At 37.9% G+C, this 18,821-nt stretch overlaps 1 protein-coding gene across 1 annotated transcript; it reads left to right on the top strand.

Annotated features, from left to right (window-relative positions):
• Positions 1 to 337: 337 nt before the first annotated feature.
• On the top strand, positions 338 to 11,997 carry LOC111164973 (solute carrier family 7 member 12-like). Its single transcript, XM_022555053.3, has 4 exons — positions 338 to 1,218; positions 5,662 to 5,793; positions 8,449 to 8,810; positions 11,577 to 11,997. The coding sequence occupies exons 1-4, from the start codon at positions 552 to 554 to the stop codon at positions 11,862 to 11,864; spliced, it is 1,449 nt and encodes a 482-aa protein (XP_022410761.1). The 5' UTR covers positions 338 to 551; the 3' UTR covers positions 11,865 to 11,997.
• The last annotated feature ends 6,824 nt before the right edge of the window (positions 11,998 to 18,821 follow it).

Here is an 18,821-nt window from a genome sequence, read left to right as displayed (position 1 = left end):
ATCCTTGGATCAGGAATCAGTAAATAGAAACCCCAGCAACCTCATCTATTTCCAATAGCAGTAAGTTCAATTCAGGCTAAAATTTTCCTCAAGAGTACCTGTGGTTGAGACATAATTCACATACCATATGACTCCCCCATTTAGAGACGGTTTTTGTATACTACAACTTTTTAAGACTTGTGGCAAAATACATATAACACTAAATTTGTCACTTTGACCATTTTTAGCGTACAATTCAGTGGCATTAGTCATATTCACAATGTTGTGCAGCCATCACCGGGCATATTTGAATTTTTAAATAATTAACATGAGAAACATTTTAACTCTGGCCTTAAAAGAGTTCACAAAATCTTAGAACAATTTACAAGTTAATCATTTTCAAAACCAAGTTAACGGCAGTAATAAAATGCTTATGTAAGGACAATGGTTAAATCAAGAAAGCACTTTGCAGAAGAATCATGGGGTGAATGTGTAAGAGTTAGCAATCCACATGAAATTTTAAAATTATTTTTCAGGATTTAAAAAAAAAAAAACAGGAAAAAGGCAAAAGCATGCAACTCCTGAGGGCAATAGGATTCTTCCGTGGAAACATTTTAATATTTAGTGCCACAATAGGGGCAGGAATCTTTGTGTCTCCTAAAGGGGTATTAAAATATTCCTCACTGAATGTAGCTGTCTCCCTGAGTATTTGGGCTGCTTGTGCTGTGCTGACTTTGATCTCTGCTCTCAGTCACGCAGAGCTGGGGACAACATTCCCTAGAAGTGGAGCACAGTATTATTTCCTCAAAAGATCTCTTGGATCCTCTGTTGCTTTCCTCAGTCTTTGGATCAAACTTTTTACTCATCCCTTAAGACTAGCTACTGAAACCTTGTTACTATCTACCTATACAATTCAGCCTTTCTATGCCGGGTGCCCAGCTCCAGAGCTACCAAAGAAGTGTCTAGCTTTGGCTATTCTGTGGTCTTTGGGACTTCTAAATACTCGAGGGGTGCAAAAAGTGGCTTTGTTTCAAACTATCAGTACTGTGACAAAGATGACTGTCCTCTGCTTCATTTCCATCACTGGGATTGTGCTGTTAGGGATTGGGAAAAAAGAGAACGTGGCCAGGTTTGAGAACGCTTTCGACGCTGAACTTCCTAACGTCTCACAGATTGCAGAAGCCTTCCTACAAGGATTGTTTGCATATTCTGGCACGTCAATCCTGAACAGCATAGCAGGTAAATCTTTTTCTGAAATAGTTTTGTCGCAGCATAAAGTTTTGTCTACAAGTCTGTGGAGAAAGATATATCTGATTTGTTTATTTGTGGGGAATTGAATTAAATCTGTTCTGCATGCTCTACATGTATGTAGTTTAATCATCATTAAGACTTGGTAGATACTTATCTATATAATATACACAGAATTTAGTGTTTTTCAGGTCACTCCCCTATCACAAACTTGGGAATTTTATAAAGTTTTCAAGAGAAAATTAAGACCACTCTCAGATTTTACCGTACTTTATTCTAACAATTTTTCAAGACATTTTGAGTTAAATATCAATTATATAAGAAATATATTAACATAATCCATTTGTAAAAAATTAAAACTATCACAGATTTTATATATCCCCTACCACATTGGTAAAATTTCACATCCTAATTTTGATTCCACAATATGTCTTAGAGAAATTTCCATATTAGTTCTTAGTCATCTAACACATTCTTTTAACTGCTGCATAATATTCCTTAGAATGGCTTTACCGCACTTTCACATTAGAGGTACTTAAAATGTTTCCCATTTTTTACAATTTCAAGGACTGGTGTATTATCCATGCTTTCCTGCTTATATACACTGTTGTTTCTGCAGGGCAATGCTGCCCCCTCTGATGTCATGGTACCAAATGAATTTGGTAATAGTTGCATAGCTCTCTACAGTAAACAAAAGAAATAAATAGAAAACAATTCACTATATTTCTTTTACATTTTAAACTTATAGGAATATTAAAATTTAAGGAATATATTAAATATTGAAGTTATATAAAACTTCCAAACAAAATCTTTGCAAAAATTTTAATAAGAAACTGGAGTTTGTTCCTCTAAATATAATGTTGCTATAGATTTTATGTTTGAAATGTCCTTAATACTTTATCAAAACTTTTAGTGATGATTTCTTCAAATTCTAAATTCTTGAATTATTGAATTTTTTTTTATGTTCCCCAGTAAATGAAACACTTTGCTCACTCATGTAGATTACTAAAAATTTAACAGTTGATATATTTTTAAGTACTTTAGCATTTTCCTTTTTTAATTGACAAATGTAACATTGAAATTTCTTGCAATAAAATTAACAAATTTTTAAATATCAAGCCTTTTCAAATAAGACTTTAATTTACCTAGCACAAATTAATTATGCCAACAGTCACCTTGCTGCTAGTTTGGCCATTAAAAGGCACATGAGTCATAAGTGAAAATATTGGATATATATGGAGGCAGGGTTTCACAGGTCACTGCTTTTGGAACTGCATCCTCCAAGGGTCACCTAGTCAGTGGGCAGTGGTGGGTTCTGCAAAAATAAATACCCAGATGTTGGTGCACCCCTTGGTTAAAGTAAAGCATCGCACTAGAGCAAGCCCAGGTGTTCTTGATAGTGATGATTACCTAAAGACACAGCACGGTGCAGCTTTAGACCCAATTCTGTCTGAAGCACTCATCTCATTCTCCCCCTACTCCTTGGTTTGATTGGTTATCAAACAAGTTAAACCTTGAATTAAGGACAAGAATCCCATAACGGGAGCTGACAGAGAAGTGTAACTTCAGATCAATATGGTTGTGTTTGAAATGTCTAGTGAAATTTTCTGGATCTGCAGACTATTAGAGCAGAAGGTCGAATGCGATGAGTACAGTAACACGGCCAGAACTTGTGGCTAATTGAATGGGGCTGGCTATCAGAACCAGCACTTCATTAACTTACCAAATTTAGAGATCTGGCTTCTTCCATCTCAAAATGGGTGATCCTCGCTAGAAAGAACTCTCTCCCTCAAGTTTGGTTCTCCGAGTTCCTGAGCTGTCATATTCCTAACTAATTGTAAACAGAATAGATAGCTTGTGTCTAGATTCTTACCACCAGCCACATATGGCTAGTGAGCATCTAAAATGTAGTTAGTCAAAATGAGGTGCTCCATAGGTGTAAAATACACACCAGAAATCAAAATCTTGAATGAGCAAAACAATGTCCAATAGCTCATTAATACTTTTTTATAAATGTTACATACTGCAATGATAACATTTTGGATATCTGGGGATAAATATATATATTAATAATTCCATTTCATTGGTTTTTCTTTTATGTAGCTACTAGAAAATTTAAAATTACATAAATGGCTCACAGTATATTTTTATTAGACAGTACTGCTAGAATAGGAAAAATACGAAATGTTCCCAACTAGAGTCATTAGGCTTTTGTACCTTTTATCAGTTCATAAATGACTGTGGGCTGCTTCTGAGGGGAGAATGTAAACTTCTAGATTTTTCTAAGCAAGGCAGCTTCCTCCCCTCCCTGCCAAATCACCCAAGGACTAAGGGCAATTCTCAGGAGAAGGGTTCAGCTATAGGGAACTAGCAGCCATTATTCACAGAAGCTGGAGGAGAGGAGAACCTGCCGGTCAAGTTGTAAAGTCATTTACCCACACAGGGGATCAGGGTCACTATCTCAGGTGATTGAAGCTGTTGGGTGGACCATCCCAGCTTACACAGTTACTTACACTTCCCAGATTCAAGATAAGACATGTGATCTAAGCACTTGATGCTTCAAGTCACATATGCACAGGCTGGTTCTGTCACACCGTTGCTATAGTAATAGCGGACCCCAAGACCTCACAATTCAGCTGACACTGATTTTATATCAATATCACCTGATTTCTTTCCAATCGGAATTTGGATGGACAGACTCTCGCTTCTACATGGCTTACGACAAATTTCCTTCACAGCTTGAGTAGATTCAAACAATCTCTTGACTGCCTGATGGACTCTAAATTGTTTTCCTCTTATTATTTTATTCATAACCCATAAGACCCTGAATTCTATTCACACCTTTCTTACTTATGATGACCCAGTAGTCATTTTAATACAGTAAATTTGCCTAGGTAGGAAAAGTTTGCTTGGGAGAGTAAGGATGAGAAAGGTACTTCCTCAGAGGTCAATTTGCTTGAGGGAAAGAGATGAGAGAACCATTACTTCTGAAAAAAGGAAGAAATTACATATCTCAGATGGGATGAAGAGACATGCTACATACCAAACAGTCTTTTTTTTAAACAACTGTACATTTTTTATTTGTACAAATCTGTGGGCTGGCAATCTTTGTTGCTAACTGCAAAACCTGTTTCCCAAAGTCCATTAAGGGTCACAGCCAGGTTAGAACTCCAGACCATTTAGGTCCAGGCCTATGCTCTTAACCACTCCCCTGAACTTCGTTTTTAAGAAAAACAGTATGATGTTTAGGAATTTTGAGATAATATGTCAATTTTAGGAATCCACTGTTGATGCAGTGTCTCCTCCCCTGAGGTAAGGCCCTTACAATTGACAGAAACTGACTAAAAGGCCCCTACAATTGACAGAAACTGACCCAAACATTGTTAGGTGCCTTGAGCTCATCCCTGCTTTTGGTTTAAAAACTTTATTATGTATTGGAGCTCAAAGATTTTCCCAACTGAGGACGTCTATCCAAGAGGGTGGGAGTAAGTGTCAAAAAGAACTCTGCACCTTCTGTCCAGGAAATCCATCACCTCAAGGTCCAAGAGATCTAGCTACATGAAGGCTGGAGGGTGCAATGGTTACTGCCTGGTGTCAGACAAAACTTGGTTAAAATCCTGCCCTCACCACGTATTTGCTGTGTGACCTTGGGCAAGTCTCTTAACCTCTCTGAGTCCCTGCAGTTTCCTCTGTATTTGAAATGTAGACAAAGCACACTATGTCCTTGATGCTATCATGGGTATTCAACACTACACTTTGGAAGCCTCTGTGACAAAGCAAGACATAGATGCACTCACAAAAGGCTGCCATGGCATGGGGGAGGGGTGCATCTGTTTTCTTTTTGCACCAACTGATCCCTTTGCATAGAAGACTGCCCACTGAGTTCTTCACATAGTTCCCTCCCTCACTTCCTTTAGGTCTTCCCTCAAATGTCATTTCTCAGCTAACTTATTTAATGCAAATTTCCTCCCGCCCCCCACTCTGCTCTCATCCCTGTTTCATTTCTTTCTCTTTTTTTATTGAGGTATAGTTGATTTACAACATTATATAGGTTTCATGTGTACAACATAGTGATTCACAGGTTTTAAAGGTTATAGTCTATTTATAGTTATCATAAAATATTGGCTATATACTATGCACTGTACAATATACCCTTGTAGCTTATCATTTTATACATAGTAGCTTGTATTATATAGTCTTTTCCATCACTGTAAATCCATAATCATGAAATAGTTGGAAAAATTGGATTTTTAGTATAAGATGGTGAGAAATCCAAGCTTTCAGGCAAAACTTGCAAAGGAGTAGAATCAGTCAAGCAGATGAGGAAACAACAGACACATGAATAATACTTTCTCATCCTTTTCATTACAAAGAAGTCTTCAAAAGTCTCATAATAATATGACCTTTTCTGATGAGTTTATTTGTGTTTTTTAGGAGAGATAAAAAATCCTGGTGAAAATATTCCCAAATCTCTGATTACTGTCCTTCCCATGGTGGCTGTGATTTACTTACTGGCTAATGTATCCTACCTGGCAGTTTTGACTCCCAGGGAAATCATCTCTGCAGGTATGAATGTGTCTAGACAAAGAGGAAATAGTCACTACTACCTCCTCTGAATAAACAGGGACTCCTATATACTGCTATTTTTTCGATACACCCATAAGAGTGTAAATGTGATGTGGTCCTGCTTTGGTTTTCACAAGAAAGGAAAAATAATTATCTAAACAATCTATTAAAAAAATGAGCACATGCTAAAGACTAAGGTCGAAGGGTAGAAGAATGTGAAGAAGCAAGAACTGAAAATAGAATGAGGAAGAGGAAGAAGAGGAGGAAGAGACATGGAGGAGAAAGAGGAAAGAGAAGAGGAGAAACAGGAGCAAGCAAGGCAAGAAGGCAAAGAAGAAACACTTTGTTAGAAGATGTTCCACCCTTTAAGGTGCACCCAGGTACCTGCCCTCAAAACAGTTGTTTGGAACAAGCAGTACCACCTTCATTATCTTCATTTTTCAGATGAGGAAACTGTAGCGAGGAAAGTTAAATAATGAACAGCATTGATAAGATTCAAAAATAGGTCTCAGTCATGCTCTTCTAATGATAAAAGATTACTTCTTGTTCAGGTTATTGCTAGTAATGGATTGTAAATGTGGACATCAATTTGCGAGATCTGACCTTCAAAAATATATTCTTCTCAATTCCATCAAGCATGGTGCTCAAAGTTACACAGCTAGTAATTGAAAAAGACAGACTCAAATCCAGGTTGTTTGACTCCAAGACCTGTGTTCTCAACCACCATACTAAAATGCCTCAACACAAGCAAACCAAATCAAAGCATAACCACCACTAATAGGGCCTATTAGCAAAGCAAGCAATAGTATGAATATTTATTAATATATATTAGATGATGAGTTTTATTAATACATGTAATCATATAACATATACATGACTAAATGGAGATACAACAAAAAGTTAATAGTAAATGACACCATCTGAATGATAATATTGCAAGATATCTTTTATTTCCTTTTTTATACTGTTCATATTTTCCACAATTAGCATGTTGTACTTATGATCCGAAAAAAAAATTTTAATACCAAATAATTATATTTCCACAGAATCAAGTGATGAATTTTTATGACACCACTGGGTCTTTTTTAAAAAATGTTAAATTATGTTCACTTTACTTTAAAAAGGCAGAGTAGAATTTGAAATATATTAGACAAATTCTACAAAATTTTAATTTTTAAAAAATAATTACTCCTGAAAGAAGAGAAGTTTGGTTATCTAGAAAATTCATTTATTGAGAACAACTAACTCTTCAAATATTCTGGATAGAGGTCAAATAATACATCAACAGAAACATAGACTCCAAAACTATTGTATATACAAATAGGCACAGGGGTCTATGAACACATATAGGGTGTGTGGTTTTGGAGGGGCTGACTGTGTCACTCCAGTAACTAGAATTTCCCTGTAATGGATGTGTTTTCAAGGCCAGAGGTCACAAAGAGGATCAGTCTAGTGAGCCACACCACTGAACTGGAGTTCTGCTCTATCATCTGCATTCAAAGCCTTTACAAAACTAAGATTTGAAGTTCATTTTTTAAAAAATCGATATTTTACATGGTCCCAAAAGTCAAAAGGTGCATTTATACATCTTCTCTGAGACTAGTATAAAAATGTTATGTTGATTCTAAAAGAAAAAGAGGAATATACATTTCTAAAAGTAAAAAGAAACACGTTGCTTCCCATAGTTTGGTCTCACAGGAATACAGTAACACACTAAAGGAGATTTTTTTAACTATGAAAATGAGGGGGAGAACTATAATTTGCCTTTCACCCTACATCCAAACCAGGCAGCAAGTTCTGTAAAGACCCACGTCACTAACATCTCTCTTTGGGTGTTCCCTCCTCTTCTTTCCCCCACTCAGTGCCCAGGCCCTTATTTTTCTTACTTCATTTACAGCAATAACCTCCTAATGTATACGCTCACCTCTAACTTCCTCCTTCCAATCCAGCCTCCACTCAGTCTCTAGAGATGACTCTATAAAACACAAATCTAATCCTGTCATCTCCCTGCTTAAATATTCCACCATCTTGTTTTCTCGCATCTCCTCCCAGTCTCACTCTCACAGCTGCTGCAACCACCACACCATCACTCCATCATCACCTTCCTTCAGACCAACTATGAGCTCCTAACCTGACCATGGCAGGTTCTCCAAGATCTGACTCAAGCCTAACTTTCTATCCTCATCTCCTGCCTTCCCTTGCACACACACACACCCTCACCACACGTCAGACTTTCTAAACAATTTACTGTGTTTCCAGAATAAATACTATCTCTCTGCCTCCCTCGCAATGCCATCTCACCAGCCCCTGCCTGATTTAGATGCCTTTCTCATGCTTAATGTCCCACTTATAAGATTTATTCTAAGTTTAATACACTTTGAGTCCTGAAAAGTGCCTCCTAAATCCCATGCACATGCTAGTCTTAGAAAGTTTGAAATGTAGTAGCAAATCACCCCTTCCAATGCATTCTACTGACCAACACAGACCACAAGGCCAGACCGTATTGAAGAATAAGTAAAGAGACTCCCTTTCTTGGAAGGAGCTGCAAAATCATATTACAAAGGGTATGGTTGCAGAGAAAGTGAAGAATTACTGCCGTAGTTTCAATCAAGCAAAGGGACTGACTTTTTTGAAATTTTTCTAAAATTTTCATAGATGCTGTTGCTGTCACCTGGACGGACAAAATAATCCCTTCCATGCAATGGGTCATTTCTTTTGGAATTTCAACTTCAATATTTAGCAGCATGTGTTGTACAGTGCTTTCGGCATCAAGGATGATCTACACAGCAAGCCAAGAAGGACAACTGCCTTTGATCTTCTCGATGCTCAATAACCACTCGTGTCCAACCATGGCTGTCAGCCAGATAATCATCTTAACTTCAGTTGTTATTATAACCTCAGATTTGATAAATTTAATAAAATATTCAGGATTAGCAATATGGTTTTTAAGAGGGTTACATATGATAGGTTTACTTAAACTAAGGTACCAGGAACCCAATCTACCTAGACCTTACAAGGTAAATCAAAATTAAAATGTTAATATTAAACTTCTATTCTCTGTCTAGGAATATAATTTCTTATTCTATATGGGACACTTCTAACGAGTCATGAGTCAAATTTATGAAACATCTGAACCAGACCTCCATTTCCCAGCTTACTGATGTGTAATCGACTGTATGGGCTGCATTTGGTCTGATTTTTCTAGAGTAAAATGTCAAAACTGATTCTCCTCAAGGAAGACAGATGTCATCCTTATTGTCATCTTTCAGGAGCTAGGTAATAACACTTCTGAGGGGAGGGCTTTTTGCCCAACTCAAAAGCATCTCCTCAGTCCATGAACAAATGAGGGTGATGTGGCATACTCTTCTTGTGTATGGCCTTGATAGGGTCTTTATTTTATACAATAAGTTGTTAATCGAAGCCTCAGTTTAGGTGATTACAAAAATTTTGAACCTGAACTTAACTAGCAAGATAGAATCACTATCCTCTATGTAATGTCAGCAGGGCTACTGTAGGTTCCTAGAGTGTCTTTGTGCAAAATATAATAAAGCACCCCTCCCTCTAGGCAGTCCCAGCCCCGTGCCCAGGCACAGAGCCTGGTGAGCTAGATATCAGCCCCCTTTTGCCCCCTCAGATGGGCATGCTTGTATGAGTGTGAACTGCCTAAGCAACCATATGCAAAAGAAATAAAATCAGACTCTCATTTGAAAAGACCATTCTGACAATAGTGTAGAAAGTGAATTAGAAGGAGGGGTGAGCAGTTTCAGGTCAAAGAGCTGGTATAGATTTTCTTAGCTTTACCCCTTTTAACTCAGGAGAATCCTAGATCTCAGAGATTAAGTAAATTACCCTAGATAAAAGGATCAGGGCTGGGATTTAAACCACACATTCTGATTTCAGAGACCAAATTTTTGTTATATTTACTGAAAAGATAGTGATGAATTTTTTATTCTATAAAGGATCCACTGAGGAAATTTTCTCTGATCTTAGCATCAGGAATACTTGGGCCTCTTCTAAACAACTGATTTGCTTATGCCTTTTGGTGGCCTGCTTTCAGAATCTATATGGGGCTTTGTGGCATGAATTTTGTGAGCCAAATTTATTGTTTATCCATGTTTCTTTATTTCCCTCATTTCTTTTTTTAATTTTCATTTATTTTGCCTTGGTATAAAGTAAGCCATACCTTGCTATAATGTAAATCCTAACAGTTTCCAAACAGTCTTTGTTTTATTCTTTAATCATGTTATAAATATAATCCGGTGGCCCATATAATTAAGATACTTCCTGGTTGTAGAGATTGTATGGAAAATAAAATGATAGTCCCATATTTCATGCCAGCGACCATAAAACCACTTGAGTGTGCTTGTTAAAAATCTGAATTCCCAGTCTCACCCCTGGAGGTTCTAATTTAGTAGGTCTTAGATGGGTCTTAGGAATCGGTATATTTACCAATTATCTTGGGGATTCTTATGCAGAGAGGTTGATTGACCATATTTTAAGAAACACTAGCTTAGACAGTTTTGACTTTCTTCCCTCCCAAAAAATTGGATCCCTCTTGGCCATGTCCCAAGTTGAAAAAAGAAAACAATAATATCTTGAATTTCAGTCATCCATTTATTCAACAAATATGCAGTGACTATCTGCTATGTTTCAGGCACTCTCCTAGGCAGTTCAGAGAAATAAAGATGAATCTTTCCATCAAGAATCTTCTTAGCCTCATAGAAGAGTAAGAAATGTATACAAATCACTGTTATAAAGTTTATTAAGAAATGCCATTTGTTGAGCACATTTTACTGAAGTACACTGTATGCAATTCTGACAAAGATTTTAGGAGACCAGCATTAGATAAAAAACTCATTTTGCAAATGAGTCTAAGAGGACCCTTTTTCTTTCAACACTCAGACTTTATATTTAAACTGTAATAACACACAACACACACATATTTCAGGAATATTTGATTAAAAACCTCTGAACATAATTATCCATTAGTACCCGCCGACCCACCGTGTCCTTCCTTCAGTTGTGGTAGGGGTGCGGGGCCCTGAGGGTCTCACTGAGCCATGTTTGGGGTCCCTGTGGAACAGGCACTTGGGGAACCACCTTCTGGTTGTTCTCTGCAAATAGGTCTGAAGATCAGACTAATTAGGTAGACCAAAGTTATACTGCTAGTCAGTGTCACAAGCTCCCTGGAGAAGAACCTTCTTTATCTATCCTAAATACCTCTGTATCCTTAGCATAGCACATGCCACTAAGCAATTCAGTGAATATTTCTTGAAAGAATGAGCAATTAAAATAACAGAGATTGCATTTCTAACCAGACTTTTCTGATTCCAGTATTTCTGTTGTTTCTATTACTTGATGGTGCTGCCCTAAGAAAGACTGGCACATGCTCCCTTAAAGAAGCATTATAAACAAATATTTCAGTTATGACGTTACTGGATTTTCAAATTCCCAAAACTAAGAATGTTTCAATGATTAATACTAGAATGATATAGTTAATTTTTGATGATGTTTAAATGTATTTTTTCTATGCCTGAAAATGAAGCACTAATTTTAGTAAATAAATGACAATATCTGATGAATTGAGTAGGCATTCATGAAAACTATAGAATAAATAAAATACAGTTCCACTTTTTTACAATCATTCAGTCTGCCATTGATTTACTTTCTGTAATGTAATAGTTTGGAAACATCTGTTCCATAAGAAAGAGGATGTTCTTATGTTGTTTATAGAAACCTGAGGACAACGTCATCACTAATCTTAATCTTTTTTTAACTTTCAGGTGCCTTTGCCATTTATATTTGGATGCATAGCTATATCTTTGTTTCTGATTTTGACGCCATTGATTCAGGCTCCTAAAATAGAGCATGTCTATGGGCTTATCTTTATGTTCAGTGGACTCTTGTGTTACTGGATTCATGTTCACCTTAATCAACATTCTGTCTGTTTTGTCAAAATCACTTGTTATTTACAATTACTGTTTAATGTTTCACCACCTGAAGACCATGATGAAGGTACTTCAACAGGAAAAAATGACCTTAAAGAAATCTTTGTAAATAAGAAACTTTAAAATGTAAAATGTTTAATGAATGAATACATTCTTAAAGGCAACCTTTGCTTTAAAATATATACACACAAACACAAAGCCTCTACCTCCTGTCCAACCTCCAGCTACACATATCAAATCCACCCCCCTAGCTACATATTCAAGCTCTTTACAATTCAAATTATTCTCCTGGTAACTGAAGCCTTAGTTCCATAGTGCCCAACATGTTTCTCACCACTTTCTTCTTGGTCAAAAATTTTAAATGCGTGCACACACACACACACACACAAACAAAGTTTAAAAGGCATAATATGCCTTAGTCACTTAATTACTGCCTACTTCCATGTGTAAAAATTATTATAATGTTGTAAACAAGAAACTAATATAATGTATGTCAATTATATATCAATAAAATAAACAAACAAGTAAATAAAAAAACAAAAAGTCATTGCCAGGAAGATAAATTCATAGGTGTCTAGTGTATAGCAGATACTTAATATTTGTTGAATGAATGAATATAGTTGCATCAGCAAAAATAAAGAAAATATTGTAAATCTGTAATTGATATTAATAAATACTATGCATAACTTTCTACTCACTGGTCTAAACTCTTCACAGTGATACCAATTAAAATAACATATTTTACTTTCAAGTCTCTGTGTTTAGCCTTTATAAAGTGTGATACGCTAAATCATGGCCCTCAAAAATACGTCTAGGTCAATTAAGTTCATATCTAGTAAGAGAAGTTTTGTGGAACCAAACTTCCCAAATTTTGTGGAACCCTAAAATCAATACATTAACTGGCATTAAAAAGGGAATAAAAAAACATAAAGACACTAAAGTTTCTAAAATCCAGTAATAATAATAATGATTTTCTTTTGTTCCTGTAAAAATAAAAATAAACAAGGCATTATTTAAAAAAAAAGAAGGGATAGAATGTCATGAAAACTTGTTTAAAGACTTTGAAATCGAGGTGGGGAACTTATTGGATGTCCTGTCTAGTATACCTTTCTTAGTTACTTGTGCTTTTTAATGTCTTTAAGCCATGTTACAACTCTAAGTTGTAGAATACTCATAATAATGCAAATGATTTTTGACAATAGAAACATAAGTGAATTTTGTCTAGTGGATGCAGTGATTACCATGGATACTGACAACTTTTACTTCTACTTGTAAATTTGTTTCGACATTCTTGACTGCCTATGTGTGTACATTGTTTGAATTCTCTTTTAAACTGGTTATAATATCTCACTGGTTCCCTCATTAAATAGTGAGTTAAATATTTTTTAAAATATATATATGTATAAGGTTATATATATTTTTTAATATTTAACTCATTTTATAGATATAGATGATAGATATAGATATTGATATAGATAGATATAGATCTCCAGGCCCTAATCCCTGGAACCTCTGAATCTTACTTTATATGGAAAAAGAGTTTTTACAGATGTGATTAAGGATCTTGAGATGAGGAGCATTTTACTGGATTATCTATGTAGGCCCTAAATGTAATCACAGATGTATTTATAAAAGAGAGATAGAGGGAGATTAGATACAGACAAAAGAGAAGGCAGGGGGAGACCTTCAAGATGGCGGGGGAGTAAGATGTGGAGATCACCTTCCTCCCCACAAATACATCAGAAATACATCTACACGTGGAACAATTCCTACAGAACACCTACTGAACGCTGGCAGAAGACCTCAGACTTCCCAAAAGGCAAGAAACTCCCCACGTACCTGGGTACGGCAAAAGAAAAAAAGAAAAAACAGAGACAAAAGAATAAGGACAGTACCTGCACCTCTGGTAGGGAGCTATGAAGGAGGAAAAGTTTCCACACACTAAGAATCCCCTTCACTGGCGTAGACGGGAGTGGGAGGGGGTGGGCGGGGGAGGGAAGCTTCGGAGCCACGGAGGAGACCTCAGCAACAGGGGTGCGGAGAGCAAAGGGGAGAGATTCCCGCACAGAAGATCGGTGCCAACCAGCACTCACCAGCCCAAGAGGCTTGTCTGCTCACCCGCTGGGGCAGGCGGGGACTGGGAGCTGAGGCTTGGGCTTCGGAAGTCGGATCCCAGGGCGAGGACTGGGGTTGGCTGCATGAACACAGCCTGAAGGGGGCTAGTGCGCCACAGCTAGCTGGGAGGGAGTCTGGGAAAAAGTCTGGAACTGCTGAAGAGACAAGAGACCATTGTTTCAGGGTGTGCGAGGAGAGGGGATTCCTTCCCCATGTGCCCACAGAAGGCAGAGTGCCACCTAAACGAGCTCTAGATATGGGTGCGAGCTGCAGCTATCAGCTTGGGACCAGAGATGGGCGTGAAATGTTAATGCTGCTGCTGTAGCCACCAAGAATCCTGTGTACAAGCACAGGTCACCCTCCACACCACCCCCGGGCCCACCCGGAGCCTGTGCAGCCCACCACTGCCAGGGACCCATGATCCAGGGACAACTTCCCTGGGAGAACACATTGCTCCCCACAAGCTGTTGCAACGTCATGTTGGCCTCTGCCACCGCAGGATCCCCCTGCATTCCAATTTTAACTATGTACCCCTCCCTCCCCCCAAACCTGAGTTAGCCAGAGCCCCTAATCAGCCGCTGCTTTAACCCCATCCTGTCTGGGTGGGGAACAGATGTCTGAGGATGACCTACATGCAGAGGTGGGGCCAAAACCAAAGCTGAACCCCAGGAGCTGTGCAAACAAAGAAGAGAAAGGGAAATTTCTCCATGCAGCCTCAGGAGCAGGGGATTAAATCCCCACAATCAACTTGGTGTACCCTGCATCTGTGGAATACCTGAATAGACAACGAATCATCCCAAAATTGAGGTGGTGGACTTTGGGAGCAACTGTAGACTTGGGATTTGCTGCCTGCCAATGACTTGTTTCTGATTTTTATGTTTATCTTAGTATAGTTTTTAGCACTTATTATCATTGGTGGATTTGTTTACTGCTTTTGTTGCTCTCTTCTTTTTTTAATTATTATTACTTTTTTTTTTTTTTTTTTTTTTGCGGTACGCGGGCCTCTCACTGTTGTGGCCTCTCCCGTTGCGGAGCACAGGCTCCAGACACGCAGGCTCAGCGGCCATGGCTCATGGACCCAGCCGCTCCGCAGCATGTGGGATCCTCCTGCACTGGGGCATGAATCCGTGTCCCCTGCATTTGCAGGCAGACTCTCAACCACTGCGCCACCAGGGAAGCCCTTTATTTTTTATTTTAATAATTTATTTTTTTCTTTTAATAATTTTTTAAAATTTCTTTTTCCTTCTTTTTTCCTCTGTTTTCTTCTGAGCTGTGTGGCTAACAGGGTTTTGGTGCTCCGGCTGGGTGTCAGGCCTGAGCCTCTGAGGTGGGAGAGCTGAGATCAGGACATTGGACCACCAGGGACCTCCCAGCCCCATGTAATATCAATTGGTGAGAGCTCTCCCAGAGATCTCTATCTCAACGCTAAGACCCAGCTCCACCCAACAGCCAGCAAGCTCCAGTGCGGGACGCCCCATGCTAAACAACTAGCAAGATAGGAGCACAACACCACCCATTAGCAGAGGCTTTCTAAAATCATACTAAGTTCACAAACACCCCAAAACAGACCACCAGACGTGGTCCTGCCCACCAGAAAGACAAGATCCAGACCCAACCACCAGAACACAGGCACCAGTCTTGTGTTCCAACAGCCACTGAACCAACCTTACCCACGGGGGGCAGACACACAAAAAATGAGAATTACGAACCTGCAGCCTGTGAAAAGGAGACCCCAAACACAGCAGGTTAAACAAAATGAGAAGACAGAGAAACACACAGCAGATGAAGGAGCAAGGTAAAAACCCACCAGGCCAAACAAATGAAGAGGAAATAGGCAGTCTACCTGCAAAACAATTCAGAGCAATGAGAGTACAGATGATCCAAAATCTTGGAAATAGAATGGAGAAAATACAAGAAACGTTTAACAAGGACCTAGAAGAACTAAAGAGCATACAATGATGAGCAACACAATAAATGAAATTAAAAATTCTCTAGATAGAATCAATAGCAGAATAACTGAGGCAGAAGAGTGGATAAGTGACCTGGAAGATAAAATAGTGGAAATAACTACCACAGAGCAGTAAAAGGAATGAAAAGAATTGAGGACATTCTCAGAGACCTCTGGGACCACATTAAATGCACCAACATTCGAATTATAGGGGTCCCAGAAGAAGAAGAGAAAAAGAAACGTACTGAGAAAATATTTGAAGAGATTAAAGTTGAAAACTTCCCTAATATGGGAAAGGAAATAGTTAATCAAGTCCAGGAAGCACAGAGAGTCCCATAGAGGATAAATCCAAGGAGAAACAGGCCAAGACACATATTAATCAAACTATCAAATATTAAATACAAAGAAAAAATATTAAAGCAACAAGGGAAAAACAACAAATAACACACAAGGGAATCCCCATAAGGTTAACAGCTGATCTTTCAGCAGAAGCACTGCAAGATGGAATGTTCTATATATGTCTAGATGTGTTAGGTCCATTTGGTCAAAAGTATAGTTCAAGTCCAACATTTCCCTATTGATTTTCTGTCTGGATGATCTATCCATTGTTGAAAGTGGGATATTGAAGTGCCCTACTATTATTATCTTGTTATCTATTTCTCCCTTCAAATCTGCTAGTATTTGCTTAATACAGTCAGATGCTCTGATGTTGGGTGAACATATTTATAATTGTTATAACCTCTCGATAAACTGACACCTTCATTGTTATATACTGACCTTGTTTGTCTCTTGTTACAGTTTTAAGTTGAAGTCTATTTTGTATGATATGAGTATAGCTACTCCTACTTTCTTTTGGTTTCCATTTGCATGGAATATCTTATTCTATCTCTTTACTTTCAGTCTACGTGTGTTCTTAAAGCCACGGTGAGTCTCTTTTAGGCAGAAAACAGTTGGGTCTTGATTTTTTTTTATCCATTCAGCCCCTCTATGCCTTTTGATCGGAGGATTTAATCCATCTACATTTAAAGTAATTATGACAGGTAAGGATTATCTGGCTGTTTTGTAGTTCCCTTGTTCCTTTCTTTCTCTTATGCCGTCTTTGTTATGATTTTCCATAATGGTATACTTTGATTCCCTTCTCTTTATCTCTTGTGTATCAACTGTAGGTTTTTGCTTTGTGGTTAGCATGCAGCTTACATAAAATATCTTAGAGATATAAAAGTCTAATTTAATCTGCTAACAACTTTTTTTCTGAGTAATGATATTATGCCTTAACTTTGTTTTCTGTTATCTACATTTACACACACACAAAGTACTTTCTTTTTTCCTTTTTTTTTATTGAGATATAGTTGACTTACAATATATATGTCACAGGTGTACAACATAGTGATTCACAATTTTTAAAAGTTATACTCCATTTGCAGTTATTATAATATATTGGCTATATCCCTGTGCTGTACAATATATCCTTGTAGCTTATTTATTTGGTAGATAGTAGTTTGTATCTCTTAATCTCATACCCCATCTTGTCCCTTCCACTTTCCCTGTCCCCACTGGTAACCACTAGTTTGTTTTCTATAATTTTGAGTCATTTCTATTATATTTTATTCATTTTATTTTTTAGATTCCACATGTAAGCAATATCATACAGTATTTGTCTTTCTCTGTCTGACTTATTTCCCTAAGCATAATACCCTCCAAGTCCATCCATGTTGTTGCAAATGGCAAATTTTCATTCTTTTCTATGGCTGAGTAGTATTCCATTGTATATATATACCACTTGTTCTTTATCCATTCATCTGGTGATGGATACATAAGTTGCTTCCATATCTTGTCTATTGTAAATAATGTTGCTATGGACACTGGGATACATGTATCTTTGTTAATTAGTGTTTTCATTTTCTTCAGATATATACCCAAGAGTGGAATAGCTGTATCATATAGTAGTTCTAGTTTTAGTTTCTTGAGGAGCCTCCATACTGTTTTCCATAATAGCTGCATAAATTTACATTCCCACCAACAGTGTACTAGGGTTCCCTTTTCTCTACATCCTCTCCAACATCTGTTATTTGTGCTCTTTTTGATGATAGCCAGTCTGGCAGGTGAAATGTGACATGTATTTTGGTTTTGATTTGCATTTCTCTGATGATTAGTGATGTTGATCATCTTTTCAGGTGCCTGTTTGCCCTCACTGTGTCTTCTTTAGAAAAATGTATATTCAAGTTTTCTGCACGATTTCTAATGTTGTACCAGATGTCTCTTAAACTGTCCTCATTTCTTTTTTCTTTTCTGTTCATCTTCAGTGATTTCCACTAACCTGTCTTCCAGCTCACTGATCCATTCCTCTGTATCATTCAGTCTATGGTTGATTCCTTCTAATGTATTTTTCATTTCAGTTATTGTATTATTAATCTCTGTTTGGTTGTTCTTTATATTTTCCAACTCTTTGTTAAAAACTTCTAACTTCACACTCTGTGCATTAATTTTTCTCCTGAGTTCTTTGATCCTCTTTGCAATCATTTCCCCAAACTGTTTCTCAGATAGGTTGCCTATCTCTACTTCACTTAGTTCTTCTTCTGGGGTTTTATCGTGTTCCTTCATTTGGGACATGTTCCTCTGTTGCCTCATTTTGCCTAACTTGCTGTCTTTATTACTGTGTACCTGGTAGGTTGTTTACATTTCATGACATTTGCCAGCACCAGTGTCCATGTGGTAGAAAGAACTTCCAAAAATGGCTGCCACTACTGTCTATGTCCCCAGGGTGAGCTGCAGTTGCATCCTGCTTCTCCAGTAGAATCCCCCAGTAGGTCTGACCTAGATGCCATTCAAATTACTGCTTCTTGCCTGGGTCCCTGGGCATGTGCAATTTTGTGTGCACCCTTTAAGACTGGAGTGTCTTTCTCCCCCAGCCCCCTGGGACTCTGGGACTCCCCAAAGTAAGCCCACTGGTCTTTAAAGCCAAACGTTCTGGGGGCTTATCTTCCCAGGGCAGGAACCCTGGGCTGAGAAGCCCAATG

This window comes from Delphinapterus leucas, chromosome 17 (assembly GCF_059928025.1).
Source record: "Delphinapterus leucas isolate spDelLeu-1000000601 "Yukka" chromosome 17, BTC_Dleu_Yukka2, whole genome shotgun sequence".
NCBI lineage: Eukaryota > Metazoa > Chordata > Mammalia > Artiodactyla > Monodontidae > Delphinapterus > Delphinapterus leucas.
The sequence above is the reverse complement of the archived record's forward strand: the minus strand, read 5'-3'. Positions and strand labels throughout refer to the sequence as shown.